Source organism: Dreissena polymorpha, chromosome 15 (assembly GCF_020536995.1).
Source record: "Dreissena polymorpha isolate Duluth1 chromosome 15, UMN_Dpol_1.0, whole genome shotgun sequence".
Taxonomy (NCBI): Eukaryota; Metazoa; Mollusca; class Bivalvia; order Myida; family Dreissenidae; genus Dreissena; species Dreissena polymorpha.
The window spans coordinates 63981679-64002865 of NC_068369.1; the positions used below are offsets into that span (position 1 = coordinate 63981679).

General features: G+C 35.9%; 1 protein-coding gene across 4 annotated transcripts in view; it reads left to right on the plus strand.

Moving 5' to 3' along the window:
- LOC127859864 (uncharacterized) overlaps nucleotides 1-21187 on the plus strand; it is a 52146-nt gene that overhangs the window by 14169 nt on the left and 16790 nt on the right. For all 4 annotated transcript variants that reach the window (XM_052397431.1, XM_052397434.1, XM_052397433.1 and 1 more), the window contains 3 exons: nucleotides 6834-6987; nucleotides 9515-13540; nucleotides 19853-20828. In XM_052397431.1, the coding sequence (XP_052253391.1) occupies nucleotides 6924-6987; nucleotides 9515-13540; nucleotides 19853-20828 (5066 nt within the window). In that variant the 5' untranslated portion in view covers nucleotides 6834-6923. The remainder of the gene's footprint in view (nucleotides 1-6833; nucleotides 6988-9514; nucleotides 13541-19852; nucleotides 20829-21187) is intronic.

The following is a 21187-nucleotide window of genomic DNA, read 5'->3' on the forward strand; positions in this document are numbered from 1 at the left end:
TTTGAAATTTTCCATTTACTGTACATATAGTGCAATTCTTGTCTGGGCTATTTCTCAGCAACTAATGACCGGAATTCAATGAAACTGTATGGGAAGCTTCACTACCAAAAGGAGATGTGCATATTATTAGCGGGTTCTGGTCGGATGATTTTCACAGAGTTATGGCCCTTTGAAATTTTCCATTAACTGTACATATAGTGCAATTCTTGTCCGGGCTATTTCTAAGCAACTAATGACTGGAATTCAATGAAACTTTATGGGAAGCTTCACTACCAAGAGGAGATGTGCATATTATCAGCTGGTTCTCATAGGATGATTTTTCACAGAGTTATGGCCCTTTGAAATTTTCTATTTTACATATAGTGCAATTCTTGTCCGGGCTATTTCTCAGCAACTAATGACTGGAATTCAATGAAACTTTATGGGAAGCACTACCAAGAGAAGATGTGCATATTATCAGGCGGTTCTCGTCGGATGATTTTTTCACAGAGTTATGGCCCTTTGAAATTTTCCAGTGTACATATAGTGCAATTCTTGTCGGAGCTATCTCTCAGCAACTTATTACGAGAATTCAACGAAACTTTATGGGAAGCTTCACTACCAACAGGAGATGTGCATATTATCAGCCGGTTATGGTCGGATGATTTTTTCACAGAGTTATGGCCCTTTGAAATTTTCTATAAACTGTACATATAGTGCAATTATTGTCCGGGCTATTTCTTCCCAACTACTGACTGGAATTCAACGAAGCTTTATGGGAAGCTTAACTACCTTGAGGAGATGGGCATAATATTTGTGGGTTCTGGTTAGATGATTTATTTAGAGAGTTATGGCCCTTTGAAATTTTTAAGTTGCTAAACCATCCATTGTATTATTTTGTCCAAAATTATGCCCCTCAAGACGTTTCCTTTTATCTGAATATATAGTGCAATATTGTGACAAAAAAAACTTTGGGGAGCATCACCCGTCTCCGACGGTTTCTTGTTTTTCTCAGATGCATGATAACATATTTTACTTCTACTTGTAATGAACCATTAATTAAATGCTCAAATATAAATGCTAATTAGATGTCAAAATTGGTTTTCTATACAGATTGTTGAAATTAGGATATTTACAAAAAGTGCCTCTAACTTGGTCGTTTTGTTGCCCAAAACATAGTCATTTTTCAAAATATAGCTAACATTGAGAGGGGAATTTTAATGCAATTATAGTTATAGGGAAACAATATATAATACCTTTTTAGCAGCGGAATGGGGCTGCATATTGTCTCGGAATTGGCACTTAAATGTCATTGTCATCAGATACATGTCATTTATCTTAAATAGTGCCTCTCATACGGCCACAGTTAAATTATATATGGTTTGCCCTTTACCGACCCTAGATTTTACAGGTGGGTAGGTAGGTAGGAAAATTATTTTATTTCATTTGAGAAATTATATGTTTAATACACTAATAGTCTATGAATATTTAAAACACTTTTATTAAAGCACTGTTGCAGTGTACGAAGCCCTATGTAGCTTAACCATAATTATATTGTTTGCAGTTTTCTTGATTATATTAATATCAAATGCATGCTTGTGTGTTATTTAATCAAAAATGTGTTCAATAAATAATGTTAATTGCTCAAATGCATTTGTCATTCATTAACTGTCAGACTGCTTTTATTTTTAACTTAAACCTTTCCCTTTAGCATACAACAAGCATTGAAAGAGTGTAGAAAGACAGTCCAAAGCCTTTAATGGAATAATTCAGACATTGCAAAAGACCGTCATAATTTACAGGCCAGACTGGCCTACCAGGAGAAACAAGAGATGTGTTTGTCATATACACAATGCCCTCTCTTGCGCTGCTTAGAAGCCATATCTTTGACCTTGAAGGATGACCTTGACCTTTCACCGCTCAAAATGTGCAGCTCCATGAGATACACATGCGTGTCAAATATCAAGTTGCTATCTTTAATATTGCAGAAGTTATGACCAAGGTCAAAGTTTTGGGACACACACATCACACACATGCAATGAATGAATGACAGACAGACAGGCCAAAAACAATATCCCCCCCCCCCCCCCCGATCATTTTCACAGGCCTCAATTTTATGTGTTTGACGGGGATTTCATAGAGCCAAAAGTCTTGGCATGGCAAGGTAAATTCACAAAAGGGCAAACATAGGCATGCAAACTTGATTTGGGGAAATAAATTAAGTGTGTTAGTTTCAGCTTGCGGATATATTTACGCTTTAAACATATATACTTGAGTGTTGTCGATGTATTTAGCTAAGAGTAATTAATATACTAAATAAGTTTACCTTTAAACATCAATTTCACTACATGCCATTACAGTATAGAGTGGCAAACATAATAATGCAGAGTATGCACATGAATCTGATAAAACACAGATCCACTTACATATAAATCGATGTTTGTCTTTTTTTGCATTTTCGAACGATAATCCTGTAACTGTAAGATGTATTTTTCTTCGCGAATAGACTGCATTCCTATTTTCAAACACTTGTTCTGTGACATTCAGTGCATACATTGCCAAAAAAAAAGAAGAGTTATTTGTATCTAAAACGTATGCTACATCGTAGAATGACACGCGCTTTTCATTAATCCATACTAATTATATGACATCATTCATTAATTCAATAGTTATTTGTCCTTTTCGCTGAGCATCGTTATTTCTTTTTATTGTCGGCCATCTTGAATAAAAATAACAACATGTGTTCAACAAACGTAAACTCACTTATGTCTGACTACTTTCGCGAACCAATAGTATGATGTCGTTCGGCGAGACACCATTTTTACGGAACACCGCTGCTCGCGATGCCGGTTATAGACGCTTGCATTACCTCGCTTATATTAGGGCATATGAAATTCCAACCATCGGAGCGACCTAGATTGGTCAGGGGCAATAAGAATGGACAGCGATAATACATGCACGAATAAATATTGCAGTCGGCTCTTTAACGATCGGCTAAAGAAAAGAAATCGCAATTAAAATTTTTGGGTCGGGGGGGTAAAGTGCGTCGGTCGGTAAAGGGCAAACAAACTAAATTTTAATTTAGGCCTACTCTAAAATGCAGTTTGTATTGATCTTAAATCATGCAATTGCAGAAACAATTATAAAATAATACATGTAGTCATACTATCATGAACAAGAAATGATTAAAATAAGTGGATATTCTTTGCTGGTTAAGCAAGCAGTATTATGAGACCTGAATCAATGACATGTTCTTTGGTCATTTCTATAATTTCTATAATTTGACTCGTGTTCTTTGGTCATTTCTATAATTTGACTTGTGTTCTTTGGTCATGTCTATATATACTGGTACTCCTAGCCAAGATCACCAGATGTTTACTTAGAGTGACTTGATCAGCTGACATACATGGGGAGCAATTGGCATCACATGTGCTCTCTAATTGCTATGCTATGCAAATTGCTTACAGACACATTTTACTTTAAAGCTTTATATCTTCATATACTTAAAGAGATTAAGATGGTCACTTCGACATGAATGGCTGGTTACAAATCAGTTCAATAATTTCTTACAGACAAATAAGCAACAAGTCCTGCAAGTTAGATGCCACAATCTGGATTGCTGTTAAGTTCATGATTGCAAATATTGTTGCAGGGGGCAACTTTATTGATTTAGTTTGACCATGTGCGCCATGTTTGTTACCAAACAAACTGTGTTGTGTTTACGGTAAGTCCAACATAGCAGAGGTTATGCGACTATAAATATTTCAGACAGTGAATAATTACAAAAACAAAAAGCATAAAATGGAGAATCACATATACAAACTTTGCATCTTAATGAAATAATTGCACATACATATTAAATAATAAATAAAAAGGTCAATGTAATGACTGTGACTGTTATTGTGCTGTATTTTGATTTGGGAACCATTCTTCACTGCAGGCAAGTAGAATGTTCAGAGAAACTTGAGTGGGAAATGGCAGTTAAATTCTTAATTAAACCAATGCAACTTTTTTTTGCTTCAGTGATGTCTTTTGTATTTGGCCACAACTTGTCAAGTAACGAAGGGAATATTAAAGTCCGTAACCTTTTAACATGTTTGCCTCAAGTATAGGAGACTTATGTACAATGTTACTTGAGCACTTGTTGTTACTTGAGCACGTGTTGTCAAAAGTCCTTCATACTCTGACACTTGTTCATTCGGAAAGATATGTAGATATATCAGTTTGTATGCTGTCATTCTCTTATCCTACAAGTGTGTAAAAATACAGTTAAATGATTTGTGCTTGTATCAATACCTCTACCATCTCATCTTCTGTATGGCATGTTATGGCTTGCCAGAACTTGTGCAAAAATGAACCCCTGAGTTTTCTACAATGTGACACAGGTCGTAAACGCTTATGTACAGTAGGTTATTTCAATTCTTTTATATAGAAACAACATCAGAGCATAATCTAAATGATGCCAGTTCATAACATTTATTATAATGTTGATTTGCTATGCTAACCAGTGATTTTATATAAATTAAATCATTTAAATGCACCTATTTAATGAACAACCATAATATTATACCAGCTTTTTCAAAGACTACTATGGACAATTAACTACTTGGACATGCTCACTGTAATTTGAGCATGAATGCAGAAATGATTAGGTCTGTAGACATACAATAAAGCTGACAATTATTGCTGCCTTGTTTTATACAATGACATAAAATGGATGGTCAGACAGACTGTAAAGTATTGCTGGCAAGACTTCAGTCATCCATGTACATGACCATATGAAGCAACTATTCAATACTGTTTACAAGTCATAGTTTGTTGTGCGAAACACTGCATACAAGGGTTATCTTTCTTCATTTTAAGTTTGCTGGTTTAGATGGAATTAGATGGAATTGCAGAAACCAGACTGAGTTGTTTGTGAGGTTGGCAGTTATTGAAGTTTTTTTATCAGTTTGTTGTTACCTCTTGGAGATTTGTTTATGATTTACCATAAAAAGAGGAAATGATTTAACACTGTAAAATTCAACTACTTCCCTGTTTGGGGGATTGCTTTATCAGTAAGGATGTTTGCTTGTCCTGTTACAATACTTTTACTTGCCTTTAGACTTCACTATATGTGTCATTATAGGATACATGAGGATGAATATTCAACGTGAATATTATATACCCTTACATGTGCAGTCAGTCATCATGCTATCTGAATTAAAGTTCACCTCATGTTTTGGATGTAAAATGTACGCTACATATACATAATACTTACGTATAACCAGTAATTGTATGATAATATAATTATCATATTTGTACACATATTTGCATTAAAGTGAAAATGCTGACTACCATATAATTCAAAATTAATTTTATCCTTATGTATTTACTGATACATTGAACATAAAGTCACATTCAAAAAGCCAAATTGAACCGAGAGTTGAAATTCAAATTCCAATGCAAAGTTTGAAATAATATCTTCCTTGTATCCTATTAAAAAATACCATACACTAGAGAATCGCACAGAATCCAATAGACCAGATTTTAAATGGTTGTTTGGATTGTTATCTCAAATAGCCGTATTGAATAGTGTTTTTCCCAGGCCATTTTAGCGTGGCGAAATGCCACGCCGCCCTCCCGGATCGCCACTCTGCCCTTTTCAATGGCAAATTTCGCCACCCCCCTTTTTTTCAAAGACAAATTTCGGTCGGCAATGTGTATACCTCCACGATAAAATCATAACTTCGGAGACTTTTGATGAAAAACTCGATGTTATTCTCGTGGCAATTGTGCATTGCATGTATTATTTAGTTACATCAAAACATATATTTTTAGGCATAATAACATTAAAAATCACAAACAAATTTATTCTTTATCGTTTTCGTCTTTAAGATAATTAGATCTAATTATTGAAATAATTACTGAGACGTATACTAATTTAACATAATGCCAATCGCGTATACGATTTAACGTTGCTATGCGCACCTGTCGCTTACATCATTTGACATTTTATCAACATGGCGGACTAAACAGAATTTAATTGGGTGACTCCACAAAAATGGCAAATAACGTCGTAAACGATCGAATTAACGATGGAGATTATACATTAAGAAGGAATTAATGAAAGGTCTGTGATAATCAACGATGCATAAAAAATGTTTTAGATAGCAACAACATTATTTATTTATTTGTAATCTACTTGGTGGATGTATGTCACGGAAACGAGTGTTTGCATATTGTTAGCGATCAATTTACTCGCAATGTTATTTTAAACATCTGTCAAGATTATTGTTAGAAAATGGGATAAGACAAACCTGGTTTCATTTATATGTTAGTGGATCTGTGTATAATCAGATTCATATGCATATATTGCTTTATTATGTTTGTCGTGCTGTACAGTTTATTGAAACAGCATGGAACTTAAATGTACATTGTAAGGTAAATATATTAATATAAATCATAGTAAGTTAAATACATCTATTACCATTAAATGTGCTTGTTTATATTTTTTCCACAACTGCCTCTGATGCGATTACATGTTTCTCCCTAATTCAGGTATTCACGGAACGTTTTTGCCCTTTATTGCCTAAACGTCGCCCTTTTTGAAAGTAATGTGCCATGCCCCTTTGCCCTCCTGGGAAAAACACTATTGAAGTAATATATACCAGCAGATACTGTAAGAATACTTTGTGAGTTTCATAATAAAATAATGGCTACAGTAGAAACAGAAACTATTTTAGGTTTGACTTTGCGTGTTTTGACATGTAACTGAGACACTGGGTCTTATACACCATCCTCTTAAAATTGATATTCACAGTAGTAAAATATTGGTTTAATGAGTCATAAGCAGTTTCTGTCTCTCATTTTAGCGCCCTCTACATGCGGCTCGTGTAGCCTGTGACAGTGGGCCCCAGGACCTGTGCAGCCAACATGAAGGCGTGGCCTCTCGACGCGCTGTAATGGACTTCAACCCTCTGGACCTGCTGGCCAGTGCAGCTGAGCTTCAACAGCAGCACGGCGAAAGTATTAAAAAAACTACATTTCTTGGATGTTATAAGGCTTGTCATTATCAACCAAAATATGCAAGTTTTATCCAAATGTTAGTGATCTTGGTCACATTGCACAGTCGTTTTATAGACCTGTCATTATCAATGAAAACATGCAATTTTCATCCAAATAATATCATAGTGATTTTGCATGAGGTTAATAGCCCCTTAATTGACCCGTATTACCCCTGTTATAGGTATCAATCATAAAAGCAAAGTTCATGAAAAAATGCACATGATTTTCTCATGAAACATTTATCTTGTTAATTCATTTGGAGAAAATTTAAGAGAGAAACAAAAAAAATCAATTTTTATAGAAATAGGTTTAAATATGAATTTGGTAGTTGAGCCAACCTACCTACAAATAGCAGTCTTCGAAATTAGCACACGCCCGATCGCCCGTGGCGAGTAAAATTACTGCCAGGCACATACAAAAATTCATGTTTGTGGCCCGCTGGGCATGTAAATTATTGAAGCCAATTGACAATTTATAAAAAAAAATCGTAAGCGGTTCTTGATATTTGCAGATCTATTTTTCAATTTTGCGAACAAACACCTTGCCGTAAGTTGTAAAACAATGAAATTCGATTGGTTTAACAACACACACCTGCTTGCACACGTCACCGTTATTGTTTTTGACCGATGCAGTTCGGTCACATTCGGTTCTTATCGACGGTTTCTCTAGACATTAATCGAGAAGATGCTTTTTGAATCGATCATTTCAATCAAGTAATACGCTTCCGTTTTTGTCAATGTAAACAAATGTCATTGTCGACATAGAGGCTATGCAGTATCTTAGGTATGTTGATGGGGCTAAGCCCGATAAAGCACTTCCAAAATAGAAAATTGACAATGATTTAGAGCAAAAGGAAGCAAAGAAATGGTACGAGGACACCAGAGAACGCTCTTTTCAAGAGCACTGGTGTAACGATCGACCGTCTTAATTCTAGTGACTGATTAGATGTAGTTGTATTCACTACTATTGAAACAAATGTTCTGCTTTACTATGTGTAGCATATAAGTGTTAAAATGTTGTGATTTGTTATAATTTTGGTTAAAAAAGTTTGGGCATGTAAAAAATATGTTGGGCATGTAAAAATTCTTAAGTAACTGGCCCGACTGGCATGTAACTTTAAAGCTAATTTTGAAGACTGAATAGTGCTAAACCCATTTATGCCTATAGCGTCCAGAAAAAAGGCCTAGGCAAACTGCCTAGACCCAGATGAGACGTCGTATAATGCAGCGTCTCATCAGGGTCTTCGCTGTTTGCTTAAAGGAATTTCTGTAAGAAATATTCTAAATATAGAAAAAAGTATTCTAGAAATCCCTAATTTTGGAAATAAATTAATCGAATTTAGAAGGATGGGAGAGTCCACTAAGCATTGATGGGTTAACAGAGACAGGAATTGTGTAAAATTCAATACAGTAGATGGAGTTTCCCCATGAATAGCTCAAAGCCAGCCAGCTTCTTTCAAGCACATGTTCACATAATGCACTGTATAACACATGTTCTTATGGTTAATAGTGAGCTACAACAGTCTTTATAGTGTGCATGCAAACAGCCAGGCAGGGATGTCAGATACAGAAATGAATTTAATCTAGCTTGCTGCTGTATACCACCGGAAATCTGATGCAACAATATCTTGTGTACCTAGGGCTTTTTTGTTGAGAAATAATTAAATATAAAAGGCTGTGTATGGTTTTGTTTAAAATGCTAATATGAGATTTCTTGCCACAGGCATTGATTACATCTTTACAAGCAAGCAAGAGAGTGGAAAATAAAAGATTATTTTTAACTGGTATAGTAATAGCAGAATACTTTGTCAAGGTTCTCAATAACTTTTGAGCCAACAGGCCCAAATGTGAAACCAACAGGCCTTCTAGGGGTGGCATGCTTTCCCTAAGTTTTAAAATTGAGCAAGTGATTTCCTGCATTTTGGACCATTTTATGGCTATTTGAGTGGTCAATCAGGCACTTAAATTTGAGCATTTTTGTGTGCATTTTATTAATTTTAGCTTTTTAAACGAACAAAAGATAAATGGAAAAAGCTCTTTATTACTTTTGTAAAATTTTAACTCAACATGTGATGAACAGAACGTCAAAATATTTTACTGCTTTTCGACCGATTCCAATATGCGCCTTTTCATTGTTGTTGTTGTTGTAATGCGTTAAGGGAGATTATGAAGCGATTTCTTTGCTTAATAAATAGCAAATAGGATATATTACCGAAAAGACATGCAAAGTTCCAAAAGTAAATTGCCTATTTTCCAAATCTGAGCCATTTTCAACCGGCCAAAATCTGATTTCAAACGGCCGATTTGGCCGGCGGCGGGCTCTTATTGAGAACCCTGCTTTGTGATATTTTTGTAAGGCAGTACTTCATGTAACCTCAACAATATTTTTGTATAAAATATTAAGTGACAGCTAGAAAAAAAAGACAACACAATAAACATGCTGTTTAGAAGCGTGTTACTTACTTCATATTTGTACATTGTATTTTAAGGTCCAGAACCCATTGTAGTAACTCCATCTCGGCTCAAGAAACAAGGACTTGTATCAGCACCACTGAATGGGGAGAAAGAAAATCATGACTTGAGCCTCATCAACACAAGCAACAACAACAATGCTTCAAAAAGTAGAGTTAAACCAAATATAGTTATTGTGAAGAAAATAAAAGCAGAAAGTTCAAGTCCAGAACTGGAAAAGATGTTTGATGAACATAATTATGGCAATGCAAAAAAAAATAACAACAAACATGAAAAAAACAGTGAAGAAACAAATAGAGATAGGAGTATAAATACACAGTCAATGCCTTATAAAAATGAGAAATTTGAAACAAACGGCTGTGAAGTTTCAAATTGTGTGAGGACAAACATTGGTGTGGTTTCCAATACAAAGTGTGCTCAGTCCAATTTGAAAACAGTGTGGGAATGTGATAAGAGAACTGCGACATCTAGTTCAGTTGGTGTTACACAAGGGGATGAGTCACACACTACACCACCATGTGAAAGGAAATCCTCAGTTAATGGTCATGTAGATGATGTGACATGCTTGACTTCAGACAGCAGTGTGGGGCTACAAGCTAAACTGGGAAAATGTGAAGGTTTGAATTGCAGTGCAGACACATGTGTATGTGCTGGGGATTTATGTGTTAAGGATATTGGCAGTTCAGATTATAATACATGCAGTATAAACAGTGGGAATGATTGCAGTGTAAACAGTGAGAGAGATAAACAATCAAGGGATAATAATAGTTTAAATATAGGTATGTCACATACTGAACATGGTCAGGATGGGAAGATTGTCCATCAAAGTTTAAAAGGGTGTAAACCTAATGTTGCGAAACTACACTTGGATGATACTACAGGCGAATTCATCACGAAAGAAGGTAGTAAAATGATAATAAAATCTACCATTGCAAATAGTCTAAAACTATCTGGATCTCAAAAACCTGTGGATAATACAAACTGGGCATTATTAGAAAAAGAATCATGTTGTGAAAGTTCGAATTCTTTAAACGAATCAATAAATACACAATCTTTAAAATCTACCTCTAAAGGTGACATTGAAAAAATGCCATACGTCAAAGTAATACCAGCTAAGGAATTGGGTAGTGACACTGCTATTGACAGGAGCCCAGAAATGCTTGTAATCAATATTTCTCGTAGCAGTAATAGCCAACAGAATAAAATCCCTAGCATTGCCAGTCAGAAGTCTTCAGAACAGCCAATATTGGAAACTATGGAGAGCAGACCTGATAACTGTATGGAAAGCAATGAAAAAACTAACAGTATTGGCATACTAAAATCCATAGTGGTAAGTGACAAAGTAAAACAGGAGAACGTGAAAAATGGAAATTTTAAATTAAAATCAAAGCCTTTGATTTTCAAAATTGTACCACAGAAAATAAAATACGACATTGTAAATACTAAATGTAGCACCATTAATGAAGATTCCAAAGTATTGAGTTACAAATCTATAAAAGTGTTAGAATTAAGTGACCCAGTATGTGCAGACGAATCCACTACCAGTGTTCATTTGCTATCACCCGATCGTAGAAATCCAGATTCTATGGGCATAGCTGAAAGCCCAGTTGCACAGTCAGATCTTGATATGAATGACAACATTGAACTTGAAAATCCGGACAAAAAATTATTTTCAAGTCCAATGTCTACATTAAATAAATATATGCCTAAGGAATCTGTAGAGACTTGTTCATCAACAGATTTGCAAGATTTAAAAGATTCTGAGGGAGACTCAGACACTAGAGAACTTATGAAAGAGTCCCGATTCGAGTCGATAGTGAGGCCATTCAGTTGTGATAATATAAGTGCTAATGGAACGTTAACGCCGTTTAGTGGTAATGAAGTGCCAATCTTCAGGTTTGACTCTGATCACTGTTATGCAGGTTTGCCTGGCAAGTTAGACTGTTCTGTAAACATAGGCGCATCAGAAACAGACACTGCCTTGACGTCGGAGTTGGAAGAAGCTGCCACACCCCTGGGCTCTACCAGTGAAATCTCCCAAGACAGTGGCTATGAAGATACCACCACACAATCTCCGGTAGCAGAGGCCCTGCCAGTCACTTCAAAACCTTCGATCGAACCATCCACTGTGAAGAACTTGGTACCAGTGCTTGTAAGTGTAAATAGGAATGGAAGTTTAACTCTGCATGACCCAAACTTGTCAAAGTTTAGTGGTAAAGTATTGGTGCCGGAAAATTCCTTACATTTTAGTTCTGGAATTAAAGTTATTCCAGGGACGAGTCTTGCAACCGTTTCACAGCCACTTATTTTGTCACCGGTGGGTAGGAGTCCTGCACAGATGATTGTTGATGCTCCGAAGTCGAGGCCGGAAAGCATTTTGGAATTACTTAGCCCCGCTAAATCAGATAAGAATTTGAATATACCGATGTCAGTGTCCAGAAAAGATATTTCACCATCTAAAGGTGGGAAGTTTAAAATCGGATCATTTGCTTCTATAAGTAACACTGGATTGGGTAAAGGAGTTGGGACCCCCATTAAAAATTTCTTTGAAGATAAACCAGAGAGAGTGAAGCCATCAGCCACTAGGAGCAGATCTAACAGTGGTAAATCCTCCCCAGCCTGCATGGAATCTTTGGATAATTTAGTGCAAAAAGTCAAAGGGAACTTATCTCAGCCCCCTGTGATGCAGTCGGTGATGGAAAGTGCAAACTCTAGCCCTTCTCTTGATCATATTCAGCATGATCATGACTATTGTACTAAAAATCTCATGCCTTCAATGGTGACCAGTCTGTTAGAGCAACGCCTGTTGGCCAAGGACAATCTTAAGCCCACTAAACCAATATTTTATAACAAGGGTCGTCGTGATTCTGAATCCAGTAGGGAGTTTCAAAAAGGTGAAAGTCGTGCTGGAAAGCGCAAAAGACTATCTGCGTCGTTTTCAAAGTATGATTCATTGGACAGTTTTGATGTAGATAGTGAAAGTGACACGCAAAGCATTCCAGAGTGCAGTAAGTCAAAGTCAAGGTATGATAAGTTTCTGGAGAAGTCAAGGACCACAGACCCAAAGGTGAAAATAACTGGAAGCAGTAATTTCCAGGATCAGTTTGTGTATTTCATGAACACTACGAAACGCAATCGCAGAAGAGAAAGTAGAGATTCACCCTTGCTGTTGGGAAACGATCGTGTGTTCATACCACCCAAGCCAGGCGATATCATTGTACCTCATTTAACAGATCAAGATATTGAGAACTTGAAACAGCGCTCAAAGCTCAATAAGCACTCATCCGCTGCTCTGGGAATGAATTCATTAAGGAATGAATTCATGGCAGCAAAACTGGCGAACCAGCAGTTTTCAGCGTTACCTACATCTGAGAGTGCTGAAGATGAGAAGAACATCATCAACACTATTCTGAGCATGGAGAATGACGAAAGCCTCTCTTCACCGGTGAACCGCGATCCCCCCTCTTACAATGAGTCGATGGAATTATACGGGCAAGGTCTAGGTACAGATATTATGAACTTGCTACCTGAACAAATGAACCTGACCCAAGAACAAATGGATCTCTTGTACAGTGCAGTGGATGAGGTACAGAATTCCTCTCCGGCTCTCATTGAGGAAAAGTTGGTGTCTCCCGGTGCAGAGTCTCAGAGTTTTGAGAGTTTAATGCCCGCGTTTGAACCTAATACTGAACTTGTAGATATACCAAATAACATTTCACAGGGTGGTGTAGTGGAGAAAAAACCATCACCACTGCCATCAGCCCCTATATCTTCTGTTGGAGTGGAACCAACAACTGAAAACGCCCCACTTGAATTAGGTGATGATGCCAGCAAGGTCGCCCCAATCGCAATTACTAGTGATAATTCAACACACTTAACAGGTGGTGTGACCACCACCAGTGCTGAGGTAAATGTAAGTGTTGCAAATTCCACAAAAGACGTCACAACTGGCCTGGACACCCAGGCGCACACCGATACAGAGGCTGATGCTGCTTCTAACACTGCTCCTGTTTTGGCAGAATCTACAGTTCAACATAATGAAGGTAATTAAGTGTTTTCAGAGCTGGATCGAAGTTTTTAGTGTTTTTGGGTGTTGCTAGTTAATTTAAGAGCTCATTTTTAAAGTGAATTATATTAAAGGTTGACCATATTGAATCAGTATACCAGCATATTTAGGACTCAGCCTATGACTGAAATTAGGGAGAGGAATGAGGCAACTTAAAGAAGAAGTTATTTTATTCCCCCCCCCCCCGAACACAACGCCCATCATAATTACGATTTTAATACCAGAAACAACTCCCATTTGGCAGTTTGGGGGAAAACATTTATGATTAACACATAAAAACACATTTAATTGTTAATTATCTTATGATTGGTCAATTGCTGGCTCAAAGTAAATCATCAAGAAAATAGAAGTCACATCTCCTTCATGTAATTAGAAGGAAAATTTCATATGTCCAGGGAGAAGTTATGTCCCACATCTCCCCCACAGCTGAGCCCTGATTTGACATGCATTGATAAGGTGTTCTGCATTTGGAAAAATGTTTACCAATTCTTTTACCATATCTGCATAGGCTATAAACTAACATGGTTACATAAAGTTTGAGGTAATGTTCTTTGTTAAACAAAGTCTTGGATGTTTTAATTAATTTGTCATTGCATGCAATTACAGATCAGTAGTACTCAAAATCTTTTCTTTCCTAAGTCAGGATGGCAATGACACAAAATCTTGTACATGTAGTGGTAAAAATTCAGTGCAATGCGTTTCACTTTACCATAGTAGTGATAACTGGATATTGGAGAATGTATCAAGAATACAGAGCCCTATACAGTCCCCATATTGCTGCAATATTGATTTCAACAGCAACATGTGATAAATGCCTTGGAGTGTAATCATGTGTCATCTACACATACCATATAGCCTGATCATGTGGTTATAGTCCTGAAAGGTGTGCTAGATTCTGTTGCTTAAATACATCATGTCATACATGGATTAAACTATTGCTATATAAGCTAGTAACATGATTATATTAAGATCAACCAGCATTTTTAACATGAGACAAAGTGATTTATATGTGACAAGCGTCATGCAAAAATGGTTCTACTCTTATACCTCATTTAACAGCTGAGTCCGACTTATGCCATATGCAGCTATAAAGTAACACACGTTAGTGTGGTCTCAAAAGCGGCAAGGTAGCTCTTGACCAGACTGCTCTAATGCGCAGGCTAGTTTGTAGCCTTCACTACAACCATGTCATAAGACCTTTCATTGCATGAAGCAGCTCATGTGGTTTGTGTGTGATTAAAAATGGTGGCCAAAACACTTCACTTGATATTTTAGATAAGAAAACCTGGAGATAGTGTTTATATCTGTATATAAGACACATTTTAAAAATAAAATTGATTACTGGTATGGACATAAAAGTGTCTCATTCAAGAAATAACAGTATTTAATATCAAACTACGTGTAATAAATTGTGGCTATATTCAAGAATCCCAATGTGCTACATGTATTAGCACCTTTATTTAAAACAAGTATGAACGTTTTAAAACTTAATTTGTGACTTTGGTCAATGTTCGCTTATCAATGTCTGTATGGCATAATGTTCAATACAATTAGTTCTTCAAAAGGATTGGGAAAGAAACACTTAACAAAGCATGTCATGCAAGCTTGGCCTTAAGTGACATTTTATGTCCTAATTGTGTCAGAATCATTTTTAGTCCCCTACCGGTTTCACCGGCGGGGACTTTGGTTTTTTCTCTGTCTGTCCGTCACACTTCTGGATCCTGCGATAACTTTAAAAGTTCTTGATATTTTTTCATGAAACTTGGAACATGGATAGATGGCAATATGGACATTATGCACGTCATTTCATTTCGTTCCTATGTCGATATTTATGGTTGCTATGGCAACAAAAAGACTAGAAATACTGCTGAAAATGGTGGTTTTTCTGGATCCTGCGATAACTTTTAAAGTTCTTAATATTTTTTCATGAAACTTGAAACATGGATAGATGGCAATATGGACATTATGCACGTCATTTCATTTCGTTCCGACGTAAAAAATTATGGTTGCTATGGTAACAAATAGACTAGACATACTGCTGAAAATGGTGGTTTTCTGTATCCTGCGTTTACTTTTAAAGTTCTTAATATTTTTTCATGTAACTTGAAACATGGATAGATGGCAATATGGACATTATGCATGTCATTTCATTTCGTTCAGACGTCAAAAATTCTGGTTGCTATGGCAACAAATAGACTAGAAATACTGCTGAAATGGTGGTTTTCTGGATCCTGCAATAACTTTTAAAGTTCTTAATGTTTTTTCATGAAACTTAAAACATGGATAGATGGCAATATGGACATTATGCACGTCATTTCATTTTGTTCCTAAATAAAAAATTTTGGTTGCTATGGCAACAAATATATATTTAAAAAAATCTGAAATTTCTGACAATGGTGGAGCCGGTAGGGGACTTATATTGCTTGACAAAAGTCTTGTTTAGCTCTACTGGCCGAAGGCCTGAAGAGCTTATGTCATGGCGTGGTTTCCGTCGTCCGTGTGTGCGTGCGTTAGACTTTTTCTTGTTTACGGGATTAAGTCCACAGTTTTCATCAGATTCTTTTCAAACTTGTTCAGTGTCTTTATATTAATGAGGACTCGAACCCTATCGAAAATGGGTTACATCAGAGTAAAAAGTCCAGAATTATCTCCCCTTGAATTTGAGAAAATTGTGAAATAACAGCGTCCTCACACTACTTTGGGGGAAGGGGTCCGCAGCCCTAAGGAGGGGGAATTTTCGCGGCGTTTCCCTTTTTGGGGGATTTTTTTAATTACTCACTCATTATTACATTTGTACATGTTTGCACTATATTCATTGCCTTTTTCATAATTTAGTATGTTTGCAAAGATAAAATTGAAATAGAATTGAGATATAATAATCATGAGACACATCTTTCTATTAAAAAAAAAAAACTTTTTTTTTAGGGGGAATTTTTCCCCCCAAAAGGGTGAAAAAAGTATACTTTTCAGGTGGCCCGGGGACTGATTGAGGGCCCTGAATAAGGCTTGTTTACACAATAAAGTTCACATTTTTCATCCAATTATTTTCCAACTTGCACAATGTCTTTATCTGAATGATGAGTCAAACTCTATTGAAAATGAGCAATATCGGTGTTATAAGTCCAGAATTATCTCCCCTTGAATTTGAGAAAAAAATGAAAATTCAGTTTTTTTATGTGATAAAAGTCCATAATTTTCATCCAATTCTTGGCAAACTTGCACAATGTTTTTGTATCAATGAGAACTCAAACCCTTTTTTAAAAAGAGCAATATCGAAGCAATAAGTCCAGAATGACTTCCCCGTGAATATGAGAAAATTTTGAAATCCCGCTTGTTTAGGCAATTAATTCCACTGTCAGTGTGTTTTTTTCACAAATAGGGGAATGGTGGCGGGGCCCGTCCAAAGGGGAAAAACGCATCATTTTTTAGGAAAAGAGGAAAATTAAAAATTCACTCTTATGTTCTGTAATTTGTTATATGAATACACATGTATGTATAAAAGTAATATTAACAGCTGAATTTCTCTTTCCTTTTTCTAAAATATATACCAATGATTTTTTCAACATTAGTTTCAGACAGTTAAGCCTTCATGCACAGTCTCAGTTTTCCTAGCCATTTTGAGTCTAATTGGGACTTTCTAATCTATAAAATGGCAAATGTGAGCAATTTTTTATCAATAAAATGGTCCAAATTAAAATGTTTTTATCATCAAATATTGACACAATATATATAGATACATCAGGCCTGTTCCTGGCCATTTTGGGAAAAGCATGAAATTCATATGAAAAGTACACTGATTTGGGAAATACTAATTTAATGTAACTCTTTATAATAATTCAAAATCATATGATATTATTAATTTGTTATATACTTTGTTAGTTGTTATGAAATGAATATTTATCAGAAGAGTTATTTTAAAAAGAAATTTTTTTTTTTTTTTTTTCAATTCTGGAGGGGATTTTTTTCTACAAAATCGGGGAAAAATATATACTCTATTTGAGGGGAATGGGGCCGAATATCGGCCCCGAAATTGCCATAAAAAAAAACCCTGACAGTTTTCATCCAATTATTTCCAAATTTGCACAGTACCGGTATCTTTACATCAATGAGGACTTGAACCCTATTGAATATGAGCAGTATTGGTGAAATAAGTACACAATAATCTCCCCTTGAATTTGAGAAAATTCTCCTTGTTTGCGTGATTAAGTACACAGTTTCCATCTTATTCTTTTCAAACTTGCACAGTGTTTATAGCAGTAGAGCGATTCAGGCCCTCATGGGCCTCTTGTTTTACAATTGTTAGTTTATATTGATTAAAATATCACGACTTGTATATAACATTACTTGAAAAAAGTTCATATTTTCAGTTAATTCGGTAATAAAAAATTTCGAGGTGAAATCGAAAGTACATGGTGAAAATAGGAGATAACCATATACACTCTATAAATAACGCACGTACATGTAGATTGATAATTTTATATATAAACTATATACAATTCATTATGCATGCATAATTTGCATTCCTGGGTTTACAACGTGACAATGATGATCTTCTTGCGTTATTTATAATTAACTGGTAGTTACCTGGTAGACATACCCAGTAAAATTAAGTACCGAATATACTGAAAATATGAAAACTTAACAACTTTTTTCAAGTAATGTAATTAAATGCTCTTTCAAGGATATCTAGAATAGCAATGAACAAAACGCGTACCCGTATTTATTTGAGTCGCCTATTTATTTGACATATGCATATGCGATTAATTAGACTATAAATACAATTAAACCGCTCCTGTTTTTCTCGTATCCCTTTAATTAAACTACGCTGCTGTCGTTCAGGATAGTTTGGGAGTAAAAAACAAATTAATTAATTATCACCGTGCAATTTAATTCGGCAATCGGCAGAGATGTGTAATATTATCGCCATATAACTAATAATTTAATTATCACTCTTTAATTCAGATTGGTAAATATTCGGTAGAAAGATAAAAAGTGGTCTTGTTAAACATATTGCTGGTAGAAACAATTTGTACTTTTTCTAGGAGCACTCTCTGAGTAGTTTTGTGAAGAACATGAATAAATAACATGTCAGTTAAACTTTGACTCCTTTGCACTGACTTTGACTCCTTTGCACTGACTTTAAAAATTACCACTGACCATGTTTTGATGAGCAATTCAAGTGTTAAAAGAGAAATGAATGAAGTGTTAAAAGAGAAAGGAGTACTTTCCTTCCAAACTGTTTCCATACGAAAATGTATATCAGGAAAATAAATTTAAGTGGAAAAGACACTAATTATTAAATACTTTGAGAAAAGTTTCTTAACCTAAGTTTCCTAATAAGTTTTTAATGTCTGAAAACTATGTATTTTGTATATTGTTTCCTTTAATTGTCACAAACCACCTGTCACATAAGGCCAGATTTCTTTGTATCCTGCCAGTCAAGTAGACGACAGATGTATCAGGCAATTTTCATGTTAGTGTCGCTCAGTGTTACCATTGTCATCCTGTGTCTAATGAGTGGACTTGCAAGTTGAATTAGTTCTGATAATTGATTGCAATAGTACTTACGCTCAAGTTGACATATTGGGCTTTTAAGATGATTTAAGGCTTGAAGAGATACTGATGAATGTGAATTACAATTACTGACTTTAGATTAACATACTTAAAATTGTGTTTATGTACATGTAAGTGTTGAGTGCACAAAAGCTAAACTACATGTATAATGTAAAATAATGTTTGTTTGACTGAACCTTGTTCAGTGGCTAAGATTATAGTAATTGTTTGTGTAATATTTACATGTGTCAAAACCAACACCTGTTCTTTTAAATTTGCAGTATACTTGAGAACACGGTTGCAGTAAACTAAAGAATTCCTGTAATACAGGAGTTTAAAAGTTAGAAACAGTGTGCAGCTGCTGTGTAAATATTGAACTGAACATACTATAAAGTTGTTTACAATAAAATCCATGTTTAGACAACTATTTATTGCTAATAATATCATCATCTTAAGTAATGTTCATTCAAGCAATACATCTGATATGAGGTCTAGTTTGACTTCAGTTTTGTCAATTTATGATAGTGTATAATATATTATTATGCAACCTATTTCTATTGAGTCTCACAGGTCTCATCTTATATAATATGGTCATCAGGTATTGAGTAACTTAACTCGTAGTTATCAAGCCATGATCAATAGCTTCACACTTAGAATTGAATTCTACATATAGTTATTACCACATCAAATCTTATATAAGTTGCTGTTGTATAACATTGTATCCCATTGTCTTCAGAGTCTGCCATTGAGGTGGAGAAACAGGCTTCAAGTGTGAAAGTACTCCCAGCCTGCGCAGAGAAAGAGTCATTTATCCACAACACAGCTTTAGGGGATAGCACTCTACAGAGCCCAGACCTTTCTGTGAACGCCAGCATGGCTCCTAGCACGGTTCCTAGCAGTCCAGAATCAGCTAATGCAGAGCTTGCTCCACTGAATACTAAACCCGAACCTTCTAATGTGTCCACCATCAGTGACCATAGTTCTAGCCCAAACATGCTGACAGTGTCAGATCAGGATGTAAGAAACCGTTTGCCGTCATTGACTAATAATGTGCCAGCGGACATTACAACCACTCAGGTGTCAACGTCTCTCACCTCTGACCTGTCACAGCTGGATATTCTTAAGAATGAATTCAAGCTTGACAGCTATGTTCACAGTAAAAGTCACATTTTTAACGATCCACCAGCCCCCCTGGTCTCTCAACCATCTGTGGCATCTTTACTGGCGCAGCCGACTAGTTTCTCTGTGGAATACCAGGCGCCCTGGATTGTCACTGTAAGCATGTTCTGGAATGATCTTCCAGCTATCATGATCAGCAATCAACCATATGTAAGGTTGGTGGACATCCACAAGCAGATTCTCCCAGCAAAAGACACCGGAATTCTGAAAAAACGATGCCAGCTTATGGCTATTCCAGTTGAAAACTGCACCGAAATGCAGCGATACTTCATTGTACAGTATGGTAGAGCGGTGAACTCCAAAAGCACTCTGATCATATCTCTTGAAAATGCAAAAGAACTGGTGGGATATTACGTGAATCCACAACCCAAGACCCCTAACCCGAGTGACCACAAGTCGATTATCGAACATCGCCGGGAACAGCTTCGGCGCATTGCGCTGGCTAAAAGGGCAGCAATTCGAGCGCAGAAACCAGATAAGAAAGATGGTGGCAGGGCATTAAGAGAACACAAAGATTTGACGGGATCTGAAAGGTAGGTTACTGTTCTGAAACTTGTTTGTCGCGTATGTTTCTTCATGAAATGTAAGATAAATATATCAAAAAATAAAACTGATAATTCGTATGTGGGGTAATTAGCTGGATGCAAACATCTTATGTTTGGATATTGCATGGTTGTAAATATCAATAGTGAATAAAAACATTGTGTTGAAGTGTTCTACCCATTCCCAATATAAAGAAATATGTGCACATTGTAAAGATGTCAAATTCTTTCATACATTGTATCTTTTTTGTTTCATCTGATTAGAAAGTTCTGTATCTTATTCCATGTTACTAAGGTATTGACAAGTTGCTTTGTCATGCTGTTTATTGATTGGATATAGAAAGGAAGTT